The sequence below is a fragment of the Macaca fascicularis genome, chromosome 5, assembly GCF_037993035.2.
Source record: "Macaca fascicularis isolate 582-1 chromosome 5, T2T-MFA8v1.1".
NCBI lineage: Eukaryota > Metazoa > Chordata > Mammalia > Primates > Cercopithecidae > Macaca > Macaca fascicularis.
In genome coordinates this window covers 14,830,127-14,854,444 of record NC_088379.1, presented here as the reverse complement: position 1 = coordinate 14,854,444, position 24,318 = coordinate 14,830,127, and the positions used below count along the sequence as shown (strand labels likewise).

The window sequence follows — 24,318 nt, the reverse complement described above, 5'->3', positions numbered from 1 at the left end:
ATGTTGCTGCTATTTATGCTCTTGGGGATATTTATATCTATTTCATTTTTACAGTAGAAATATTATGTAAAGTTGTGCTACTACACATCTTTTCCCAATTCTGCATTCAGTGGCATCATGTTGGCAGCTTGAAATCACTATGGTGGTAGTATTTACATCAAGAAAACCAGAAAATACTACAAAGCAGAGCCCATTCACCCCATCTCAACCCTACCCAGAAATATTATTATATAATTACTAGCACAGCACTGACTGCAGGTATTGTAATTAGCAAAATCCAGAATGTAGAAAATCTTTCAGAACAAATGATTCACTTTCTTCAATAATTAAATGTAAAGAAAAAGGAGGGAAACCTAAAGGTTTAAAATATGTATGTAAAATATGTAAAATAATTTTACAGATTAAAATTATCTTTTAATCTGTAATTAAAAGATAATTACAAGACTAAATAAATGCATTTTGTGAAGTTTGTTTAAATACTAACTTAAACAAACTGTAAAAAAAAATTATGACACAACCAATGAATTTGAATTTTAGACAGTCTAAATATTCAGTAACCAATGTTAAGTTTTTCTAGTTATAATAATGATATTATGGTATTGTGGTTTTAAAATAGTGCTTATCTTTTAGAAATACATACTGAAACATTTACAGATGGAATTAGGTCTGGGATTAGCTTCAAAATAATCTAGGAAAGGGGAGAATGGTAAGGAATTGTGATATAGATAAATCAAGATTGGCCTTGCATTGATGTTTATCATTATTGGTTGAAAGGTATATGAGAGTTGATTATAAAATTCTTTCTACTATTATATATGTTTGAGATTCTCCCTAATAGAAGGTTTTTGGACTTTTAAGGTAGGTATTTCATATCCTTTAATTCAACCATTTTATTGAAATAAAACAAACATACTGAAAAGTACACAAATCTTAAATGGGTCAATGAATGTTCACAAAAAGAATAACCAGCACCCAGATCAAGAATGACATTCAATACACATACACTGCAAATTACAAAACACTGCTCAGAGAATTGAGAGAACACTTTGGGAGCCTGAGGCGGGCAGATCACTTGAGGTGAGGAGTTCAAGACTAGCCTGGCCAACATGGTGAAACCCCATCTCTACTAAAAATACAAAAATTAGCTGGGTGTGGTGGCACACACCTATAGTCCCAGCTACTTGGGAGGCTGAGGCAGGAGAATCGCTTGAACCCATGAGACCAAGGTTGCAGTGAGCTGAGATCACACCACTGCAGTCTAGCCTGGGTGACACAGTGAGACCCTGTCTCTAAAAAAAAAAAAAAGAAAGAGAGAGAGAGAAAGAATTGAGGGAAGACTTGACTACTTTGAGAGATATATCACTTTCATGGATTGGGAGACTCAATACTGTTACAATGTAAAGTTTCTCCATATTGGTCTTTAGATTCAGTGCAATTCCAATCAAAATCCCAAATATTTTTTTAAAAAAAAGAAATTGAAAGCACATTTAAAAAATTAAATGGGGGGGCGTGCCCAAGATGGCCGAATAGGAACAGCTCCAGCCTCCAGCTCCCAGCATGAACAACACAGAAGACGGGTGATTTCTGCATTTTCAACTGAGGTACCGGGTTCATCTCACTGGGGCGTGTCGGACAGTTGACGCTGGTCCACAGGTGCAGCCCGATCAGCAAGAGCTGAAGCAGGGTGAGGCATCGCCTCACATGGGAAGCACAAGGGGGAAGGGAATTCATTTTCCTAGCCAAAGGAAATTGAGACACACAACACCTGGAAAATCCGGTAACTCCCACCCTAATACTGCGCTTTACCAAGGGTCTTGGCAAACGGCACACCAGGAGATTATATCCCACACCTGACCCAGAGGGTCCCACGCCCTTGGAACCTCCCTCATTGCTAGCACAGCAGTCTGAGATCTAACTGCAAGGCTGCAGTGATGCTGGGGGAGGGGTGCCCGCCATTGCTGAGGCTTAAGTAGGTAAACAAACCCACCAGGAAGCTCGAATTGGGTGGAGCCCACCACAGCTCAAGGAGGCCGGCCTGCCTCTGTAGACTCCTCCACTGGGGACAGGTCATAGCTAAACAAAAAGCAGCAGAAACCTCGGCAGAGGTAAATGCCCCTGTCTGACAGCTTTGAAGAGAGCAGTGGATCTCCCAGCATGGAGGCTGAGATCTGAGAACAGACAGACTGCCTGCTCAAGTGGGTCCCTGACCCCTGAGTAGCCTAACTGGGAGACATCCCCGACTAGGTGAAGACTGACACCTCACACCTCACATGGCAGGGTACACCCCTGAGACCAAGCTTCCAGAGCAAGAATCAGACAGCAACACTTGCTGTTCAGCAATATTATATCTTCTGCAGCCTCCGCTGCTGATACCCAGGCAAACAGGGTCTGGAGTGGATCTCAAGCAAACTCCAACAGACCTACAGCTGAGGGTCCTGATTGTTAGAAGGAAAACTAGCAAACAGAAAGGACACCCACACCAAAACCCCATCAGTACATCACCATCATCAAAGACCAAAGGCAGATAAAACCACAAAGATGGGGGAAAAGCAATGCAGAAAAGCTGGAAATTCAAAAAATCAGAGCGCATCTCCCCCTCCAAAGGAACTCAGCTCATTGCCAGCAACGGAACAAAGCTGGACGGAGAATGACTTTGACGAGTTGAGAGAAGAAGGCTTCAGTCGATCAAACTTCTCAGAGCTAAAGGAGGAACTACGTAACCAGTGCAAAGAAACTAAAAACCTTGAAAAAACATTTGATGAATGGCTAACTAGAATAACCAATGTAGAGAAGTCCTTAAAAGAACTGATAGAGATGAAAACCATAACACAAGAACTATGTGACAAATGCACAAGCTTCAGTAACCGACTCGATCATCTGGAAGAAAGAGTATCAGCGATTGAAGATCAAATGAATGAAATGAAGTGAGAAAAGAAGTGTAGAGAAGAAAGTCTAAAAAGAAATGAACAAAGCCTCGAAGAAATATGGGATTATGTGAAAAGACCAAATATACGTCTGATTGGTGTGCCTGAAAGTGACGGGGAAAATGGAACCAAGTTGGAAAACACTCTGCAGGATATCATCCAGGAGAACTTCCCCAACCTAGTAAGGCAGGCCAATATTCAAATTCAGGAAATACAGAGAATGCCACAAAGGTACTCCTCGAGAAGAGCAGCTCCAAGACACATAATTGTCAGATTCACCAAAGTTGAAATGAAGGAAAAAATGTTAAGGGCAGCCAGAGAGAACGGTCGGGTTGCCCACAACGAGAAGCCCATCAGACTAACAGCAGATCTCTCGGCAGAAACTCTACAAGCCAGAAGAGAGTGGGGGCCAATATTCAACATTCTTAAAGAAAAGAATTTTCAACTCAGAATTTCATATCCAGCTAAACTAAGTTTCATAAGTGAAGGAGAAATAAAATCCTTTACAGACAAGCAAATGCTTAGAGATTTTGTCACCACCAGGCCTGCCCTACAAGAGACCCTGAAGGAAGCACTAAACATGGAAAGTAACAACAGGTACCAGCCATTGCAAAAACATGTAAAAATGTAAAGTCCATCGATGCTAGAAAGAAACCGCATCAACTAGCAAGCAAAATAACTAGCTAATATCATAATGACAGGATCAAGTTCACACATAACAATATTAACCTTAAATGTACACAGACTAAATGGTTCAATTAAAAGACATAGGCTGGCAAACTGGATAGTCAAGACCCATCAGTTTGCTGTATTCAGGAGACCCATCTCACATGCAGAGACACACATAGGCTCAAAATAAAGGGATGGAGGAAGATCTACCACACAAATGGAAAACAAAAAAAAAAAGCAGGGGTTGCAATCCTAGTCTCTGATAAAACAGACTTTAAACCATCAAAGATCAAAAGAGACAAAGAAGGCCATTACATTATGGTAAAGGGATGAATTCATTAGGAAGAGCTAACTATCCTAAATATATATGCACCCAATACAGGAGCACCCAGATTCATAAAGCAAGCCCTTAGAGACATACAAAGAGACTTAGACTCCTATACAATAATAATGGGAGACTTTAACACCTCACTGTCAACATTAGACAGATCAACCAGACAGAAAGTCAACAAGGATATCCAGGAATCGAACTCAACTCTGCACCAAGCAGACCTAATAGACATCTACAGAACTCTCCACCCCAAATCAACAGACTATACATTCTTCTCAGCACCACATCACACTTATTCCAAAATTGACCACATAGTTGGAAGTAAAGCACTCCTCAGCAAATGTAAAAGAACAGAAATTGTAACAAATGGTCTCTCAGACCACAGTGCAATCAAACTAGAACTCAGGACTAAGAAACTCAATCAAAACCACTCAACTACATGGAAACTGAACAACCTGCTCCTGAATGACTACTGCGTACATAAAAAAATGAAGGCAGAAATAAAGATGTTCTTTGAAACCAATGAGAACAAAGATACAACACACCAGAATCTCTGGGACACATTTCAAGTAGTGTGTAGAGGGAAATTTATAGCACTAAATGCCCACAAAAGAAAGCAGGAAAGATCTAAAATTGACACCCTAGCATCACAATTAAAAGAACTAGAGAAGCAAGAGCAAACACATTCAAAAGCTAGCAGAAGGCAAGCAATAACTAAGATCAGGGCAGAACTGAAGGAGATAGAGACACAAAAAACCCTCCAAAAAAATCAATGAATCCAGGAGCTGGTTTTTTGAAAAGATCAACAAAATTGATAGACCGCTAGCAAGACTAATGAAGAAGAAAAGAGAGAAGAATCAAATAGACGCAATAAAAAATGATAAAGGGGAATCACCACCGACCCCATAGAAATACAAACTACCATCAGAGAATACTATAAACACCTCTATGCAAATAAACTAGAAAACCTAGAAGAAATGGATAATTTCCTGGACTCTCCCAAAGACTTATACTCTACCAAGACTAAACCAGGAAGAAGTTGAATCCCTGAATAGACCAATAGCAGGCTCTGAAATTGAGGCAATAATTAATAGTCTACCAACCAAAAAAAGTCCAGGACCAGATAGATTCACAGCCGAATTCTACCAGAGGTACAAGGAGGAGTTGGTACCATTCCTTCTGAAATTATTCCAATCAATAGAAAAAGAGGGAATCCTCCCTAACTCATTTTATGAGGCCAACATCATCCTGATACCAAAGCCTGACAGAGATACAACAAAAAAAGAGAATTTTAGACCAATATCCCTGATGAACATCGATGCAAAAATCCTCAATAAAATACTGCCAAACCGAATCCAGCAGCACATCAAAAAGCTTATCCACCATGATCAAGTGCGCTTCATCTCTGGGATGCAAGGCTGGTTCAACATACGCAAATCAATAAATGTAATCCAGCATATAAACAGAACCAAAGACAAAAACCACATGATTATCTCAATAGATGCAGAAAAGGCCTTTGACAAAATTCAATAGCCCTTCATGCTAAAAACTCTCAATAAATTCGGTATTGATGGAACGTATCTCAAAATAATAAGAGCTATTTATGACAAAACCACAGCCAATATCATACTGAATGGGCAAAACTGGAAGCATTCCCTTTGAAAAGTGGCACAAGACAGGGATGCCCTCTCTCACCACTGCTATTCAACATAGTGTTGGAAGTTCTGGCTAGGGCAATCAGGCAAGAGAAAGAAATAAAAGGTATTCAGTTAGGAAAAGAAGAAGTCAAATTGTCCCTGTTTGCAGATGACATGATTGTATATTTAGAAAACCACATTGTCTCAGCCCAGAATCTCCTTAAGCTGATAAGCAACTTCAGCAAAGTCTCAGGATACAAAATCAATGTGCAAAAATCACAAGCATTCCTATACACCAGTAACAAACAGAGAGCGAAATCATGAATGAACTCCCATTCACAATAGCTTCAAAGAGAATAAAATACCTAGGAATCCAACTTACAAGGGATGTAAAAGACCTCTTCAAGGAGGACTATAAACCACTGCTCAGTGAAATAAAAGAGGACACAAACAAATGGAAGAACATACCATGCTCATGGATAGGAAGAATCAATATTGTGAAAATGGCCATACTGCCCAAGGTAATTTATAGATTCAATGCCATCCCCATTAACCTACCAATGACTTTCTTCACAGAATTGGAAAAAACTGCTTTAAAGTTCATAATGGAACCAAAAAAGACCCCACATTGCCAAGACAATCCTAAGCCAAAAGAACAAAGCTGGAGGCATCATGCTACCTGACTTCAAACTATACTACAAGGCTATAGTAACCAAAACAGCATGGTACTGGTACCAAAACAGAGATATAGGCCAATGGAACAGAACAGAGCCCTCAGAAATAATACCACACATCTACAGCCATCTGATCTTTGACAAACCTGAGAAAAACAAGAAATAGGGAAAAGATTCCCTATTTAATAAATGGTGCTGGGAAAATTGGCTAGCCATAAGTAGAAAGCTGAAACTGGATCTTTTTCTTACTCCTTATACGAAAATTAATTCAAGATGGATTAGAGACTTAAATGTTAGACCTAAAACCATAAAAACCCTAGAAGAAAACCTAGGTAATACCATTCAGGACATAGGTATGGGCAAGGACTTCATGTCTAAAACACCAAAAGCAATGGCAACAAAAGCCAAAATTGACAAATGGGATCGAATTAAACTAAAGAGCTTCTGCACAGCAAAAGAAACTACCATCAGAGCGAACAGGTAACCTACCGAATGGGAGAAAATTTTTGCAATCTACTCATCTGACAAAGGGCTAATATCCAGAACCTATAAACAACTCAATCAAATATACAAGAAAAAAATAAACAACCCCATCAAAAAGTGGGCAAAGGATATGAACAGGCACTTCTCAAAAGAAGATATTCATACAGCCAACAGACAATGAAAAAATGCTCATTATCACTCGCCATCAGAGAAATGCAAATCAAAACCACAATGAGATACCATCTCACACCAGTTAGAATTGCCAGTTAGAATGGCAATCATTAAAAAATCAGGAAACAACAGGTGCTGGAGAGGATGTGGAGAAATAGGAACACTTCTACACTGTTGGTGGAACTGTAAACTATTTCAACCATTGTGGAAAACAGTGTGGCAATTCCTCAACGATCTAGAACTAGAAATACCATTCGACCCAGCCATCCCATTACTGGGTATATACCCAAAGATTATAAATCATGCTGCTATAAAGACACATGCACACGTATGTTTATTGCAGCACTATTCACAATAGCAAAGACTTGGAATCAACCCAAATGTCCATCAGTGACAGACTGGATTAAGAAAATGTGGCACATATACACCATGGAATTCTATGCAGCCATAAAAAAGGATGAGTTCGTGTCCTTTGTAGGGACATGGATGCAGCTGGAAACCATCATTCTCAGCAAACTGTCGCAAGAACAGAAAACCAAATACCGTATGTTCTCACTCATAGTCATAGATGGGAATTGAACAATGAGATCACTTGGACACAGGAAGGGGAACATCACACACCGGGTCCTATTTGGGGAGGGGGGAGGGGGGTGGGATAGTATTAGGAGATATACCTAAAGTAAATGACGAGTTAATGGGTGCAGCACACCAGCATGGCTCATGTATATATATGTAACAAACCTGCACGTTGTGCACATGTACCCTAGAACTTAAAGTATAATAATAAAAAAAAAATTACATGGAAATGTAAAAGATCTAGTATAGCCAAAACAATTTTAAGAAATCAGAACACAGTTGGAGGATCTATACTACTGTCTAATTTCAAGACTTACTATTAAGCTACAAAAACAAAGACATCATGGTATTAGTGTAAAGATAGATGTATAGGTAAATACAGCAAGAAAAAGTTCTACAAATAGACCCACATAAATATGGTCAATTGCTTTTCAATAAAGACATCAAGGTAATTCAGTGGAGTTATAGGTAGTTTATTTATTTATTTATTTATTTATGAGACAGTGTCTCACTCTGCTGGCCAGGCTGGAGTGCAATGGCATGATCACAGCTCACTATAACCTGACCTCCTGGGCTTAGGTGATCCTCCCACCTCAGCCCCTATCCCCACCCCAGTAGCTGGGACTACAGATGTGTGCCACCACACCCAGCTACTTTTTCTAGTTTTTGTAGAGATGGGGTTTTTTCATGTTGCCCGGGCTGTCCTCCAATTCCTGGACTCAAGCAGTCCACCTGCCTCGGCCTTCCAAAGTGCTGAGATTATAGGTGTGAGCCATAGTACCTGACCAAGATGGTCTTTTTAAACATATGGTACTGAATATCCGCATAAAAAAAGAAAAAGAACCTCACACCATACATAAAAATTAACCAAAAAATATGTTATAGGCGAAACATAAAATCTGAAAATATAAAAACTTATAAGCAAAAATGTCTTAGTTATAACACCTATGAACCTAAGATATCTAAGACAGGTCTCAGTCAATTTAGAAAGTTTATTTTGCCAAGGTTAAGGACAACACCAGTGACACCTGTCACACAGCCTCAGGAGGTACTGATGACATGTGTTCAAGGTGGCTGGGGTACAGCTTGCTTTTGTACTAGGGAGACATAATACATCAGTCAATACATGTAAGATTTTCATTGGTTCGATGTGGAAGGGCAGGACAATTCAAAGCTGGGGAGGAGAATTTCCAGGTCATAGGTAGGTTTAAAAATTTTCTGCTTGGCAATTGGTTGAAAGAGTTACTATCAGTTGAAAGGAATGTCTAGGTTACAATAAGAAGTTGTGGAGAGGTTTTATCATGCAGATGAAGCCTCCAGTGTTAGCAGGCTTTAGAGAGAATAGACTGTAAATGTGTCTTATCAGACTTAAGGTCTGTGTTGATGTTAATGCTGGAGGGGTATAATGTCCAAGCCCCTCTTGCATCATGGCCTGAACTAGATTTTCAGGTAACTCTGGAATGCCCTTCGCTAGAGGAAGGAACCATTCGGATGGCTGAAGGCCTTAAAATTTAATTTTTGTTCTACATACTAAAAGCCAAAACACAAATTTATGTATTGACATTCATCAAAGCTAAAAAATTCTGCTCTTCAAAAAGCACCACTAAGAAAATGAGCAATCCACAAATTGGGAGGTACTTGCAATATATGTATCTGACAAAGGTATGTATCCAAAAAACAGGGTTGTCCAATCTTGTGGCTTCCCTTGGCCACACTGGAATAAGCCACACATAAAAAACACTAACACTAATATAACACTAACTTCAGCCACACATTAAAAAACACTAACACTAGCTGATGAGCTTAAAAAAGAAAAAAAAGAAAAAGTTCTGTGTGTTACATGTAATTAGGCATGAGTGGGGCAGGAGAGGGTTCTTCCCCCGCCCACTAGGAATGTTGGGTGATGGTCTGGCGGTTATTACATTTATTACATTGCCTCTTTAAAAGTGATAAATTGGCAGCTGACACCAGGGAGAGGCCATTTCCTGATGGTCCACACCTGAGGCACTAAACTGTTAATTGAATGCAGAGACCAGGGAGAAGCAACTTCCAGATCATGTACATTAAGAGACAAAATGGTGGAGTATGACCTTCCAGGGGCACTCTCCTGGAAAATGGAAGAAAGCCTCAGATGGCATGCATACAGCTTCCTAAACACATTGCGCATGCTCACCTCCCAAGCACATTAAATAAAAGCAGTTGTTACGCTTGTGTGCACGGCTAGCTGGAGGGCCAGAGAGTCCCCTTTCCACTTGCCTCCCAGTTGACCAGGAATGGGCTGCATGGTAGCTCTCTTCCAGGATTCTATGGCTTGGGGCAACAAATCATGCCAAGCTCTCTCTCTGCTATATCCCGAAGTCCAACACCCTGCAGATCAGCCCCCGAGGACCATTCAGCTTCCTTTTCCCGATGTCAGTTTCACCTTGTGTCTGTCACGACAGGGGGATAATGTTGCATTCCTTGGAAGCTTAACGGGATGCCATGAGCTTAAGAGTTTCCAAGAGCTTGTCCATCAGTCTGCCCTTAGTCATCCTCAAACAGATGTATGGTGGTATTGTGGTGGACACTTACTGGACACTCTGCCAGGTAATTGGAGAGTAGTACTTATGCTCTTATCCAATTGGCTATCCCTTTAACCCTGGCATTTCACCAACCAGAAAAAGAAAAACCAGAACACACACAAAAAATAGACTCTCAAGTTAACATAGACGTCATTGGAGTTCCACAAGAAGTGCCTAACAGATTCAAAGCCCAGGACCAAATAGCTGCAGGATTTAAATCCATATTTCCACAGGTAACTATTAATAAAAATGTAGCTTGGATAAATTACATCTATTATAATCAGCAGCAGTTTATTAATTATACCAAGGATGCTATCAAAGGAACAGCCGAACAATTAAGGCCTACTAGCCAAATGGCTTGGGAAAACAGAATAACTCTAGATATGTTATTAGCCAAAAAAAGGTGGGGTTTGTGTTATAATTAAAACCCAACATTGTACCTTCATCCCAAACAACACTGCTCCCAATGGAAGTATAACAAAGGCCTTGCAGGGATTTACTGCTTTATCCAATCAATTAGCTAAAAATTCTGAAGCCGATGACCCTATTTCAGAATGGCTAGGAAAGTGGTTTCGTAAATAGAAAGGAATCATAGCCTCAATTCTTATTTCTCTTGCAATCATAATAGGTGTACTCATTAGGTGATGTGTCATACCATGCATCCACGGGCAAATACAAAAAATTGTACAAACAGCACTTACTAAAGCCTCCCTTAGTTCTCCTCCACCTTATTCAAGTAAGCGTTTCCTGTTAGAAGATCAAAACAAACTGCAAAGCCAAGACATGTTAAAAAGTTTGAAGAGAAAAATCATAAGAAAATTTAAAAAGGAGGAATTGTAAGATACAACGAATTTCTCTGAGTTTCTCTTCAAAAATTTAGCCTGCTAACTTCCTTGTCTTTTGTTCTCAAATTCAACTGTCCTGTTCCTCCTTGCCCCTAGTTACTGTAAAACAGCCTACCCCTTTTCCGTCATCCCTAATCAATAACTCACATCTGTTCCCTTGGTTACCTGCACCCATTGTCCCCGAAACTGCACGTCTCACCTGTTCTACCTCTGCACCTCACGTCCCCCTCCCCTTTTATATTTAGAAAACTACGTACAAGTAGCCAGTCGGGTCAGTTCAGATTGTGCAGTCGGACCCTAGCCCATGGGGGAGGGACACAGAGGTAGGAATTGCGTTAAGGATATAAAAATCCCCTAGTCTCCTTTGTTCTCTGTGCTCTTGCGATCTTAATTGGCACAGGTGGCACCCTTCTGCAGAAGTCAATTGCCTTGCTGAGAGGATTAAACTTTTGCCCGAGTGCTGGTTTTACTTCGTGGCACCGGGCATTTATTTCTGGAGCATTTTATATCCAACAAACACAAAAATAAGAAAAACAACCACATCTTAAAATTGGAAAAATAGTTGAGCAAATACTTCACCCAAGAAGATATTCCACTCCTAAGTATTTACCAAAGGAAATATGAAAATACATCTATGCAAAGATTTGTGCCTATGTTTGTAGAAACTTAATTCATAACTCAAAACAGTAAATAATGCAAATGTCCAACGAGAATAGAATAACTTGCAACATCATCATACAATAGAATATTATTTAGCAATACAAAATAATGACAAATCTTTTAAAAATATGCTAAATGAAAGAAGCTAGATGTAAAAGAACACAAACTTTATTACTCCACTTATATAAATATCTAGAAGAAGAAATAGCAGTATGCTGATATATACAGTTGGAGGAAAAGAGATTTCAGATGGAATGAATTGCCTGAGCAAAGGCAGAAAAGGAAAAACTATGGAACTTCTGAAAACAGTTGAAAGTTTAGTTCGATTGGTAAACAGGATGCAGACGGAGATTGGACAGGAAAATTACGGTTATAACTTAAAGCAATTGAGCACAATGCTAAGGTATTTTCACTTTGTTCTTTTGATCATTATGAATTATCAGTAATTTCTGAGCTTCCTTATTGAAAACTGTGTTTCTTTTCTTGGCCAGAATTCTTGACTGCCAGAGAATGAAGAGAGATTATGCATTTAAAGGCCTTAGAATAATGTGTTCCGTAGGGTGCTCTCAATGATGGTTTTGAATGCTTATCTTATATGTTCTGTATGTTTATTGTCTGTTGTGGAAGGTTGAAAAATAACCCAGCAAAGATGTCCATGTCCTAAACCCTGGAGCCTACGAATATGTTACTTTACATAGTAAGAAGGCCTTTGCAGATGTGATTAAATTAAGGATCTTAAGATGGGGAGAATAGACTGGATTATCTGGATGAGTCCAATGTAATCTTAAGAGTCCTTACAGGAGGAAGTCAGGTAAATCAGAGACACAGAGAAAATAATGAGATGGCAAAAGCAGAGAGATGCTTGAAGATATTATGCTGCTGGCTCTGAAGATGCAGGAAGGAGCCATAGGACAGGGGATGTAGGCAGACTTCAGAAGTTTGGAAGGGTAAGGAAACATTCTTCCCTGAATAATCCAGATGTAATGAATACTGCTGACACCTTGACTTTCACCCAGTATACATTTGACTCCAAAGAAGAATAAATTTATGTTGCTTTAAGTCACTATGTGGCAATTTGCTAAAGCAGCAATAGGAAACAAATACAGATTTGGGTACCTGAAACCGTCACTCTTTCTGCCCCCTTTTCTCTTCATTTGTAAGGTTGAACTTGGCAGTCACCAGGAGTAGGACTATTATTCTTGTTTAATCCTGACCAGAGTCCATGAGGAAGGCACCCCAAAGAAAAAGCAAGATTGGAGAATAGGTGAGTTCAGTCAAGAGAAAGATTTTTCTGGCCCCAATATTATGACAACTTTGCTGTAACAAACACTGAAGTTATAGAAATAATTTGGGTTTGGATAATCTGTAGAAAGACTGGAAAAATTCTTAGGAATGTGATAGAAGAGGCCTAAATATGCTTGAATAGGCTGTTAGTAAAAATATGGGTGTTATGAGGGCTTGGAAGTAAGTGAAAAGCATGGTAGAGAAAACCTGTATCATATCAGAAAAAATCTTCACACACCACAAACTGTAGAAATATAGATGTTAAAAGCGCTGCTGGTGAGAGCTCACAAGAAAATGAGAAACATATTTTTGGAAACTAAAGGAAAGAGGGTTCTTATTATACAGTGGTAGAAAGCTTAGATGAATTGTGTCCTATACTTGTAAGAAAACAGAACTTTTAAGCAATGAACTTGTATAGTTGCAGTTTCCAAGCAGTGATGAAGGTCTGACTTGGATTTTTCTTGTTGCTTTTAGAAAAATGAGAAAAGGGATAAATTGAGAGAACTGTTAGAAAATGAAACCATGATTTAATGATTTGAGAAATTCTCAGCCCATCCAGATTGCAAAAGATGCCAAAGCTGAGAGATCCACTGTAAGGAAAACATGCTCTGGTGAGAAAGCCAACAATGTGGCTGCATATCCTTCTTTAAAAAGTTTTTGATTTTTAAATTGTAGTAAAATATATACAATATGAAATTTATTATCCTAACTATTTGTAAGTGTGGGTAGTCTTTTGCTGCTGCTTAGGAAGCACAAAAGATTACAGTATTCTGATACACAGAGGGCTCTTTGAAGAGGCATGTGACTCACAAACCACCTCAACCAATCTCAGCAGAAGCCCCAAGTAGAGCTAGGATTATTCAGGAAACATCTGTTGAGGAGCCTCTCTCTCAATGGAGTGAATCCCTATGACTCACAATGTTTTGTTTACCAATAGAAACACTGTGAAATTCGACTAAAAGAGACAGAGTGGTTGAAATGAAAGAAGGCAATCGAGCTCCCTAAATTCTACCAGCAGGAAATGGGCTGATAAAACTATTCAGTAGCAGACATGTGGTACTCCTCATCAAAAAGGATGGCTCTGAGGGTTGGAGCCCCAGCAGAGGGCAGGGTAGGAGCCACAGCTATTCTCAGGCTTAGTAACCTAGTGGAGTTTGCCCATAGGACTTTAAAAGGGATTGGTGTTTTCTTTTTGGCTTTCATTTTCTCCCTTTTTGAATGGGAACGTCTATGACTGTCACCGTATTTCTGTCCCACTACTGTTTTACAGCACAGAACTTGCTTTCTAGTTTCACAGGTCCTTAGATATAAAACTTTGCCCCAGAATAGATTTATACTCAGAACTGCACCCATATCTAATTTAGATACAAGATTTGGGACTCTTTAGTTGAAACTTAGATGAGATTTGCACTTGAGCTGATGCTATAATGGGTTAAGATTTATGGGGACCTTAGGATGGGTGAATGTATTTTTCACATGGGATGGATGAGTCTTTGGGGACCAGAGGGTGGACTACAGTAGGCTTAACAATGGCCTCCCCAAAGATGTCTACATCCTACTCCCTGAAACCCATGAATATTACCTTACATGGTAAAAGAGATTTTACAAAGGAGACACAGAAACACACAAACCTCTGGATCAGAGACACAGTTTCTTATTTACAATAAAAACAGCAGCCAGAGGCCGGGCACGGTGGCTCACGACTGTAAACCCAGCACTTTGGGAGGCCGAGGTAGCTGGATCACGAGGTCAGGAGATCGAGACCATCCTTGCTAACACGGTGAAACCCTGTCTCTACTAAAAATACAAAAAAAAACTAGCCGGGCGTGGTGGCAGGCACCCGTAGTACCAGCTGCTCCAGAGGCTGAGGCAGGAGAATGGCGTGAACCCAGGAGGTGGAGCTTGCAGTGAGCCGAGATCGCGCCACTGCACCCCAGCCTAGGAGACAAAGCCAGACTCCGTCTCAAAAAAAACAAAACAAAACAAAAAACAAACAAAACACAACAGCAGCCAGAGTAGCATTGTGTGTGTTCCCCATGCTCCAATTCCTGTAATGTAATACACTAAGGGCCAAGTGTTACCTCTGCATGGAGTGGGTTGCACTACAGAACAGGAGCCCCAAATTTTAAGTTTCTAGGCTTTTATAGGGTTGCTGACATGTCTGCCCATCTTCTCCAGAGACATTACTCATTATTTCTGGAATGTAGGCAAATTCACCTCCTGGTGTGAGAAAAGAGAAGGCTTTATCTTTACTTCCCTGGGATGTGTTTATGGGAGGTGCTATCTCTAGCTTCACTATCCTGGAATGTTTCCTTTACACATTCTTAATTTGGATGCGAACATGGTCAAACACGGGATTCAGACTGTGCAGAAATATGAGCTATTCACAGAGAATTGTTTTTTTTTTTTTTTGAGACAGAGTCTGGCTCTGTCACCCAGGCTGGAGTGCAGTGGCCGGATCTCAGCTCACTATAAGCTCTGCCTCCCAGGTTTACACCATTCTCCTGCCTCAGCCTCCCAAATAGCTGGGACTACAGGCGCCTGCCACCTCGCCTGGCTAGTTTTTTGTATTTTTAGTAGAGACGGGGTTTCACCGTGTTAGCCAGGCTGGTCTCGATCTCCTGACCTCGTGATCCGCCCGTCTCGGCCTCCCAAAGTGCTGGGATTACAGGCTTGAGCCACCGTGCCCGGCCGAGAATTGTTTTTCAACACTTTATTTCAAGCATCAAAAAAGAAAAAATCAATTACCTTCAATAGAATAGAAAATCTGAAAAATTAAATAAGGCTAGGCACGGTAGCAGATGGAAAGGTACTGCTACGCTGTATGATTTTAATGAGAATGACCATGCCAAATGATATCACCCAGTGGGATAACGGAGTACACAGAGAAGCAGAGATTGAAATTAGTTTGAAGACTATGTTGTATATTACACAATATACATTGCTTAAGCATCAGCAACAATGTGAAGAAGTAACATCAATGTCATTTCTGGATGGTTACAGAAGTTATGTCAAAGTTAGATTTTTGAAAGTAAAAAAGGCAAAGAAAATTGCCACATATTTAATAATTACTCTTGGGAATGACTGCAAATTAGAGATGTTAGGTATTATTGATTCATGTATTCTTTAGCAAATGTATATTGAATACACACTATGTATCAGGCAAATGGACATCATCTCCCCCACTATGGAAGAATAGTAATCAAATAATTACAAATTATATACTCCAAGGTGGCAGAATGACAATTAGCAATCAAAATTATTACATATTATACACTACAAGGAAAACAAATAAATAAAAGTAATAATGGAGGATTTACCCTAGGGTGGTTAGAAAAGGTTTTTTTTAGGGAAGTAACATTTAATTTTTTTGAGACAGGGTTTCACTCTCTTGCTCAGGCTGGACTGTCGTGGTGCAGTCACAGATGACTGCAACTTCAAACTCCTGAGCTCAAGCGACCCTCCTGCCTCAGCCTCCCGAGTAGCTGGGACTACAGGTGTGCACCACCACACCTGGTTTATTTTTTAAAAAATTTTAGTAGAAACAAGGTCTCACTATGTCGCCCAGGATGGTCTTGAACTCCTGGGCTCAACTGATCCTTCTGCCATGGCCTGCCAAAGTGCTGAGATTACAGGTCTGAGCCACCATGCCCAGTGAGGGGAAAGTAACATTTAATTCAGACTTATCCTAAGCATTTAAAATAGTGACCAGAGTGTTTATTAAAACCTAGCTCAGATCATTTCTCTCCTTTGCTTAAACCCTTCAATGTTCTCTAGTCCACTGACAAAAGCCAGAGGCCCAATAATGGTCTTCAGAACCCTTCATGGTTTGGTTCCCCAATGCTTCCCTGATCTTCCTTTTTACTACTCTTTCTGTAGCACTTAATAGCTTCTAGATATTATAAAGCTTATTTATTAGGTTTATTTTCAATTTCTCCTTGCCAGGATATAAACTCTACTAGGGAATTATCTGTTTTGCTCACTTTTGTAACCCAAATGTCTCTGGAATAATTCCTGGCCTCTAACAGAAATTCATTAAATTTTTGTTCAATGAACATAATTTTATTAAATACAACAAAAATTAAAACATAACAAAAGTATCACAATGTTATAGTAGCATTTAAATATAACATAGAAAAATACTACAAAATAAGAAACGCAAAAACAAAAACTAGGTAAGATTTTATTTACTATGATGGGTGTGCTTGCCTGTTCATAAGTTCATTCCAGTCTAGAACACAGGAAGATAACGCTACCCGCATAGCTGCTGCACCATTCAGCCCATTTCTTTCCTTTGTTTTGAACTGGGTTAAGATGGAAAACCCTAGTTCACACAAACTAGTTGTTGTGAATGGTAGTAATAGCAGGACACTCTTTCTACTTAACAATGGAAAGTCTTCCTTTACCTTAATCCAAAATGCTGATAAACTTAAGGTCTCATAATCATTCTTCAACGTATATGAAGAACTAAGCTGCAATAATTCATTCTCTTCTTCAGGCACCAAGTTTAGCTCAATTATTGATTCAGGGTTTCGAAAAGCAAATGGATCTTTTACCCAACTGTTTTCCCTTAATGTTTCAAATTTTTCTTCTGGAAAGAAATGGTTAAAAGTTTGAGATAGAGAAGTGAGATGCAACAATATCTCTAACTTTATTTCTTTCAAAATGTTTTCATTAATAATATTCTCTTCAATATGTTGCAAAAATCTTGGAAACATGTAGTAGCTAGGACGATTACTTTTAAGTCTTACTTGCCATAACAATAACGTCTTTCGAAATCCCTGAATACGTTCAACATGTTGGAATACATCACTGTTTTTCCCCTGTAGTTTTAAACTCAGTTCATTAAGAATGCTAAAAATATCAGTTAAATATGCCAATTTTGTTACCCAAGTATCATCTTCAAAAATATTTGCCAAATGAGATTTTTTTTCAATGAGAAAAAAGTGAATCTCATTCCTGAGCTCATAAACCCTGCTTAGTATTTTCCCTTGAGACAACCAGCGAACTTTGGTATGATAAAGTAAGTGGGTATGGTTAGTTCCAATCTCTGAACAAAATGTTTCAAGAAGCCGGCTATTCAATGAGCTTCCTTTAATAAAATTAACAACTTTCACTGCATTTTTCAATACTTCCATGAGAGACTGTGGAATTTCTCTGGATGCTAAACCTTCACGATGTATAAAACAATGATTCCACACAGCACCATTATTAGTAACTTCTAGTAATTTTTTAATTACTCTGCTATGTTTTCCAGTTATGGTTGCTGTGCCGTCACTTGTAATTCCTTTACAGTTTTTCCAGTTTAATTTATATTGGCCAACTATGTGTCTTTCTAATTCTGTAAAAATATCTAATCCACTTAGGTGTGAGGTTAAATTTAAAAAACACAAAAAATCCTCCATAAAATCATCTTGCCACGCATATCTGACATAAACTAAAAGTGTTGTGCAGCTTCCAATATCAGTGCTTTCATCAAGCTGGATTGCAAAATCTATACCAGACTGTAACCGAGTAATAAGCATTGTTTCTAAATGTTCTGCAATAGTACAAATTCGAAGAGATACTGTGTTATCATTAGGTATAGTTTTTAATTTATCAGCGGATTTATCATCAAATATTGTACGCACCATATCCAAACACGCTGGAAGAATAATTTTTTCAGCAGCTGTGTTAGCTATTTTTTCTTTTGCCACACGATATGCAACTAAATATGATGATAATAAGGCTTTCTCACTAACAGTAGTAGAACTACTAAGAAATTGTGTTGATAACTTTACATCTTTTTTCTTTCTTTGAAAATATTCAAGAGGCTTATCAATAAGTTCAGCATGCTGAGTTTCTAAGTGCCTTTTTAATTTTGAAGGTTTTAAGCTTTCATTTGCAAGAATATTATTACAAATAACACACTGAGGTCTGTCATTTTCAAAGAGTTTTTCACATTTGATAAAGCCGTATTTTAAGTAATCTTCATTATAACGTCTTGCACTTACTTTTTTCTTTTTGAAATGCGGCTCAAATGAACTTGAAGTTTGCAGACTGGAGTCAGTATTTTTCTCAATATTGTCACTATTCACAATTCCAGATTCAACAGATGAACTTGAACATGCTTCTGTATATTTCACTTCACTATTCCTCTTTCTTTTAATAAAGAAATGATCCATTTTAATAGCAATTTGTTCCAGTTTGATTAAAATGTTATAATTGGCATTAACGCAAAAAAGAAATAAATATATATAGTCTAAATAACATATTTTCAAAAACTACACTCAAAGTTTGCAATTGAATCTCAACTGAGTATCTCAGACTTCACAACTAGTTGCAAGTAATTGTAATATAAAATGTGACTGTACAACATTAACCTTGCTATTATAAAAATCAAGCAAGACACCCCTGAATAAATGACTGAAAACCATTTCTTAGCCAATATACATTCTATTCATCATATCCCCTCCATCAAATAACCCTCTCACATATTGAAATTGAACTCAGCATTCCTTGTAATGTGCACAATTCAGGCAAAGGATTCAACACTTTGGTATTTTACATTTTATTTTGTTTTTTTTTTTTAAAAAAAAAGTTCATTGTGACTCACAGAATTGATTTCATGCCTCACTAATGGGTCTCACATATACTGTGAAAAACACTGATATAGAGACATTTTGTGCCTTTGCTGTGTTGGTACCTTGAGTATGTCTGCTTGATGATGAAAGAGACTAGCTGATCTGCTAGACTGTTGACTTGTATAAGAACATCTTGAAGTGGTGGGAATTTATCTTAGATTTTCATTCCTGAATCATTTTTATGGTCTGATCTAGTGAGGAGCCAATGAGGTTTTCCATGGCTAGGTCAAATATCGGGTTGGAGCTGATGGTATATTTTTATGGAACTTTCCTGGAATGCATCCTTGACCTGGGAATAAGACCAGAGATAAGACATTAAAGAATCACTGTACAAAGTAATATTACTGCCAGCTATGGGGGCCTTTATGACATCCGAGATCATGGACGGTGAGGCAAAAAGTCTATAGCTCTCTTTATCACTATCTTATATTGGCTTAGGCCTATTTCTGTAAGGCAAACCACTTCGAGATTAGTAAATAGAAAAACAGTAACAGTAAAACCCAGAAGTTGGCATCAGGAGTTGGAAAGTATATTAGCAACACAGAATACCGCAAGCCATGAAGGACTATAGCCTACTCGCCATACATACTTCCTTTTTGCTTGGCTGCACCTATCTTGGTCATGCCTGCCTTGGTAGTGATGCACTGCTCTCTTGGATCATAGTATATTTCAGTCTTATGACCGTAACAGTAGTTTCAACTTTTCCTTATATAGTTTTCCATCAAAATACCTCAAATTTTTTGGGAGGGGTGCAGTCTTACATTTACTGTAGTGTTTATTTATTAAAAATTCAACATGTCTTAACTGTGTTAATACTGTATGTTTATTATGACTGTTTACATTAATTGTATTTTCTTATCTTTATATTGTTGATGATCTGGTTATCTAGGTGGTTCCTCGATGACTGCAGAGGTACTACCTCTCCCAGGGTTAGCTAATTCCTATGCAAACTAACCAGTCCAGAATCCCCCCACCCCCAACACAAGACATCTTGGGTTCTTACACTCCTGGCCAATATTGCCCTGTCCTAATCACTCCAGGACGAGCTACCAGGCAACTAGGGATATCCCCTATGTCCCAAGTCAGCCAAAATTATTTAAACTAGCCAATTTTAAACCTGTTCAAGCCTGCTTATCCAGTTTTGCCCACTCCTTCCTAAGAAAACCGAATAAAGGCTTTCCTGCAGATTCCTTGTACTTTCTCTCCCCACTGACCCTGCTGCTTCTAGGTATGGCACCCTTGCATGGTGTAAGGTGCTATATGCTTCCCGCTTCTAGGGATCCAGGAGTATAAAAATTTCTTCTTTCATGATAATCATTTTCACATCTGCATATCTTACCATATCTGATTAAAATAAATCCTGGGTACATTTAAAAACACTGTTATTTTGTGTTATTGGTCTAGTTACAAAGTTGTACAGTTTGGCCCTAAACCTCTTTTTCCTGATCAGGTTTTTTACCTTTTAACACAATTATTTTGCGGAGTGAGTTTTTCTAGGAAATCAAAGTCCTAAATGCTTTAATGATGGTTAAATAGCTAGAGATTTATTACATATGGTACCTGATTGTACCTTAAAAGGTGTGCATCTGGGAGAGAATTCAGGACCTGGTAGATGCCTTTGACTTAATCTTGGTTAGATGCTTCCTTGAAAGATGACATGTTACAAATTCCTAACCTTGGCTGGAAAGGGAAAAAGATTTTCTTATTAGGTTTTATGTCCTCTGCCAAGGACAATAGCAGGACTAAAGAGTTTATGGTACATATGTCTTGGATGTCCCAGCACAGTGGGTGGTCATCAATATCAGAACTACACTGCTGAAGGCAAATGCATGTAGATCTCTTTTTAATGCATAAGAAAAGTTGAAGGGCAATATACAGCCTTGAGGCAGTCTAAACCAGATAAACACCTGCCTGAAAGGGAATACTGACTCTTCCTTCCATAGTTAAAAGTTCATATACGGATGCTAACATGTTTTAATGCTTCAACTTTCCCCCAAGAAACCTCAAACTACTACAATTTTGTCCTTCTGCCACCTCTCCCTAGATATTTATCATATATAGCTCAAGAAAAACAGTGCTAAACAAAACATGCTAAACAAAACGTGCTACAAAGTCTTTTGTTTGACTTTCTTTACTTACATCTCTGAAAGCAGCTTTAATGAGAAGCCAGAGGAATTTTAGGAGAGAAATTCAAACCTGAGGTTCTGGCCTAACCATAAGTTCTGGAACTTTAATTTAAATAGACATTCTCAATTAGTACTCAATGTAAATCAGAGCATGTTCATACCTGAACACGATCAAGTACACCAGTGTGATTCCATAACCCAGGTGGGTTCTGCTGGTCAAAAACACCAAAGACCTATAAATGTGTACACTGATGCTTAAGATGTGTGCACTGAAATTGGCTCCTGTGGCTACATGGCAATATTTCCAAGTAATAACTTTATTCAGCTATCCATCTATTTAGCCTCCCTTAAGAATTACAATTAAGGTAATCAAATATTTGTAGCTGAAAGTTTCCCATACACCAAGGTGCATTAACATGGTCATATGATTGGTTTCAGGTTAGTGATTTTCCACTAATAAATCTTATCTACTTGTTCCTAGAATAGTGCTTGCTGTATGGTAGTTACTCAATGTATTTGAAAGAATGAGAAAATTAATGACACCTGTAGTAAACTGTACAATGTACATTCTATTTTTATCACAGTCAGTAACAAATAAGTTATCCAACTATATTTGGACAATTTGGAAATATGTAAGACAAAGGCTAATACAACATATTATTTAAAATAGGATTGTCGAAGATTCTATTTCATAATAAACTGCTTATGTTAACAAATAGTAGAAACAAAGATCCTATAAAAACATACATGTAAATTTAGATTTAGCTTTTAAAGCTTAGAACCTAAATCTACCTGAAAAAAAGAAACATACATTAAAAGAGTATCTTATTTTTACATTACTCCATATATGGATCATTATTCTCTTAGAAGCAATTGTCTTTTAACCATTCTATTCTTTCATATTCTTACTTTTCATGTTTCAATGCCCCCTTGAAAGTTTATAACACTAGTTCAGTTACTATTGTATTAAAAAGTTATTTTTAAAGGGTTTACTCTCCCTCCTAAATCAGACAGTTCACCTACAGTAATAGCAGTGGCAGTATATTAGGGAACGGATCTCGTAGATGTGGTGATGAAAGCATGGGGAAGTTCTTTTTTAACTGAATAGGATGCCAGGTATCATCTAAGCAAAAGGCCCAAGTAGAAAATGTTGCAAGTTTGTCAGAAGAAAATATGAAATATTAATAATTGTTTAGGAATGTGATAATATGATGGACTAGGAGAATGTTTTAGGATTTTTAGTCTGGCTGGCTGTCTTACTTGCTTAATGCAATGATTGTTGTTATAATGCTTGATAGTCTAAAATTCCCTATCTCTAATCTTTTATATCCTAAGATATATCTCTAGTGTGCTGTGAGTATCATCTTCTGAAAATACAGCTCTAATCAGCTTCTTCATAACTGGAAAAGCACTTAATGGCACCGAGCTTGTGTAAGCTCTTCAGGATAATATCCTCTAAGGTTAAGCCTCATCTTTCCAGGTTTCTCGTTCATCACATGATCTCCATACATTCCACATTTCAGTACTAAAAGTATGGACATTCTTGAAATAGTTCATGCACTTTCATGTCTCTGCTTTTGGCTACTATTCCCTTTGCCTGGAATACTCTTGTTGGGTCACATGAAGTCCTATTTATTCTTTTTTACTTAGTTCAAATGCTACAGCAGTCATACATTCAACTAACATTTAGCTACCTACAGTCCTAAAGTATGTCAGGCACTGGAGATACTTAACAGTGACATATTAAAATAATAGAATATCCGTTCAGCTATTAAGATGAATGAGGTGGAGTTATACAACACTGACAAATCTCAAAAACATTATGTAAAACAAGCTAGCTGCAAAAAGATGTACACATTACTGATTGCATAAAGGTGGTTGGGAGAGTGGTTTCCTTGGGCAAAAGGGAAGAGAATGAGATGGGGTAGAGCTGACAAAGGACTTCAATCACTTAATATAATCATTTATTTCTCCAATTCAGTGGTGAGTACACATGTATTACAGTTTCGTTTCTACTTTTGTCTGTCTGAAATCGTCTATTTTAAAAAAGGATTTATAAGGCTGGATACCTTCCTGAAGGCACTGCGAAACTGTCATACAGCCACTAACTTAAAATTACCTTCCATCTCTTGCATTTCCCTTTGTTTCCTGTTTTGATATTACGCACACATTAGGCCTTAAGAGTGGAAACTGCCAGGTACCAGCTTTAGCTAGATTAAAATATGACCCTCTTCCCAGGAGACTCCTGACCGGTTTTCTCGTCCTCCAGGTACCCAACTAGGATTTCAAAGAACTTTGGCCTGAACCCCTCGGCCGACCCCAGCATAATCGCCCTTCAGGCCCGGATTGCTGCTGCTCTCACCTTCCCTCAATTCATACGGGGGGCAAAACCAGACTGTATTTCCCCGCAACGAACCCTGGAATGTTTCGCTTTAGCGGACTCCGGTCCACTCCCATCAGAGGTTGTCCTTCTTTCTCGCCTCACCTCCAGCCCCGACGCAGCAACCCGGCCGGGACCAGCGCCGCAAACCTCAGGTCTCTGCAGCGGAGGTACACTTCAACTCTCCCCACAATTCCCTTCACAACACCACTTCCGGCTTACCTCACAAATTCCACATTCCAGCCGGAAAGACCTGGATAGGCCCTCTGCGCATGCGTGAGACCGGGGCGGTGTCCGGGAGTCGAGAGAGTCGGCGGTGCACGCTCCACATTTCCACTTCCCTAGTCAATGCCGGCAGTCTCGCGGGGTTTCCT

At 38.8% G+C, this 24,318-nt stretch overlaps 2 protein-coding genes across 5 annotated transcripts in view; both read right to left on the bottom strand.

The window, feature by feature from the left end:
- Window positions 1–24,297, bottom strand: part of BST1 (bone marrow stromal cell antigen 1) — a 65,249-nt gene extending 40,952 nt beyond the window's left edge. The window contains exon 1 of the mRNA XM_074039440.1: window positions 24,167–24,297. The gene's annotated coding sequence lies outside the window, so the exon portion shown is untranslated. The remainder of the gene's footprint in view (window positions 1–24,166) is intronic.
- On the bottom strand, window positions 9,658–24,143 carry FAM200B (family with sequence similarity 200 member B). Of its 4 annotated transcripts, XR_012434695.1 has the most exons (5): window positions 24,050–24,143; window positions 19,501–19,727; window positions 17,222–18,956; window positions 12,648–12,740; window positions 9,658–9,894 (listed from the first exon to the last, which is right to left on the bottom strand). XR_012434695.1 is itself a non-coding variant. In XM_074039436.1 (4 exons), exons 3-4 carry the CDS (start codon window positions 18,446–18,448, stop codon window positions 9,811–9,813), a joined length of 1,311 nt encoding a protein of 436 aa, XP_073895537.1. In that variant the 5' UTR covers window positions 18,449–18,956; window positions 19,501–19,727; window positions 24,050–24,143; the 3' UTR covers window positions 9,659–9,810. The 4 variants fall into 4 exon arrangements, 1 of the variants encoding a protein (XP_073895537.1); XM_074039436.1 differs by lacking the exon at window positions 12,648–12,740 and having other exon boundaries at window positions 9,659–9,894; XR_012434696.1 differs by lacking the exons at window positions 9,658–9,894; window positions 12,648–12,740; window positions 17,222–18,956 and adding an exon at window positions 21,009–21,118 and having other exon boundaries at window positions 19,350–19,727; window positions 23,927–24,143.
- Window positions 24,298–24,318: the final 21 nt, after the last annotated feature.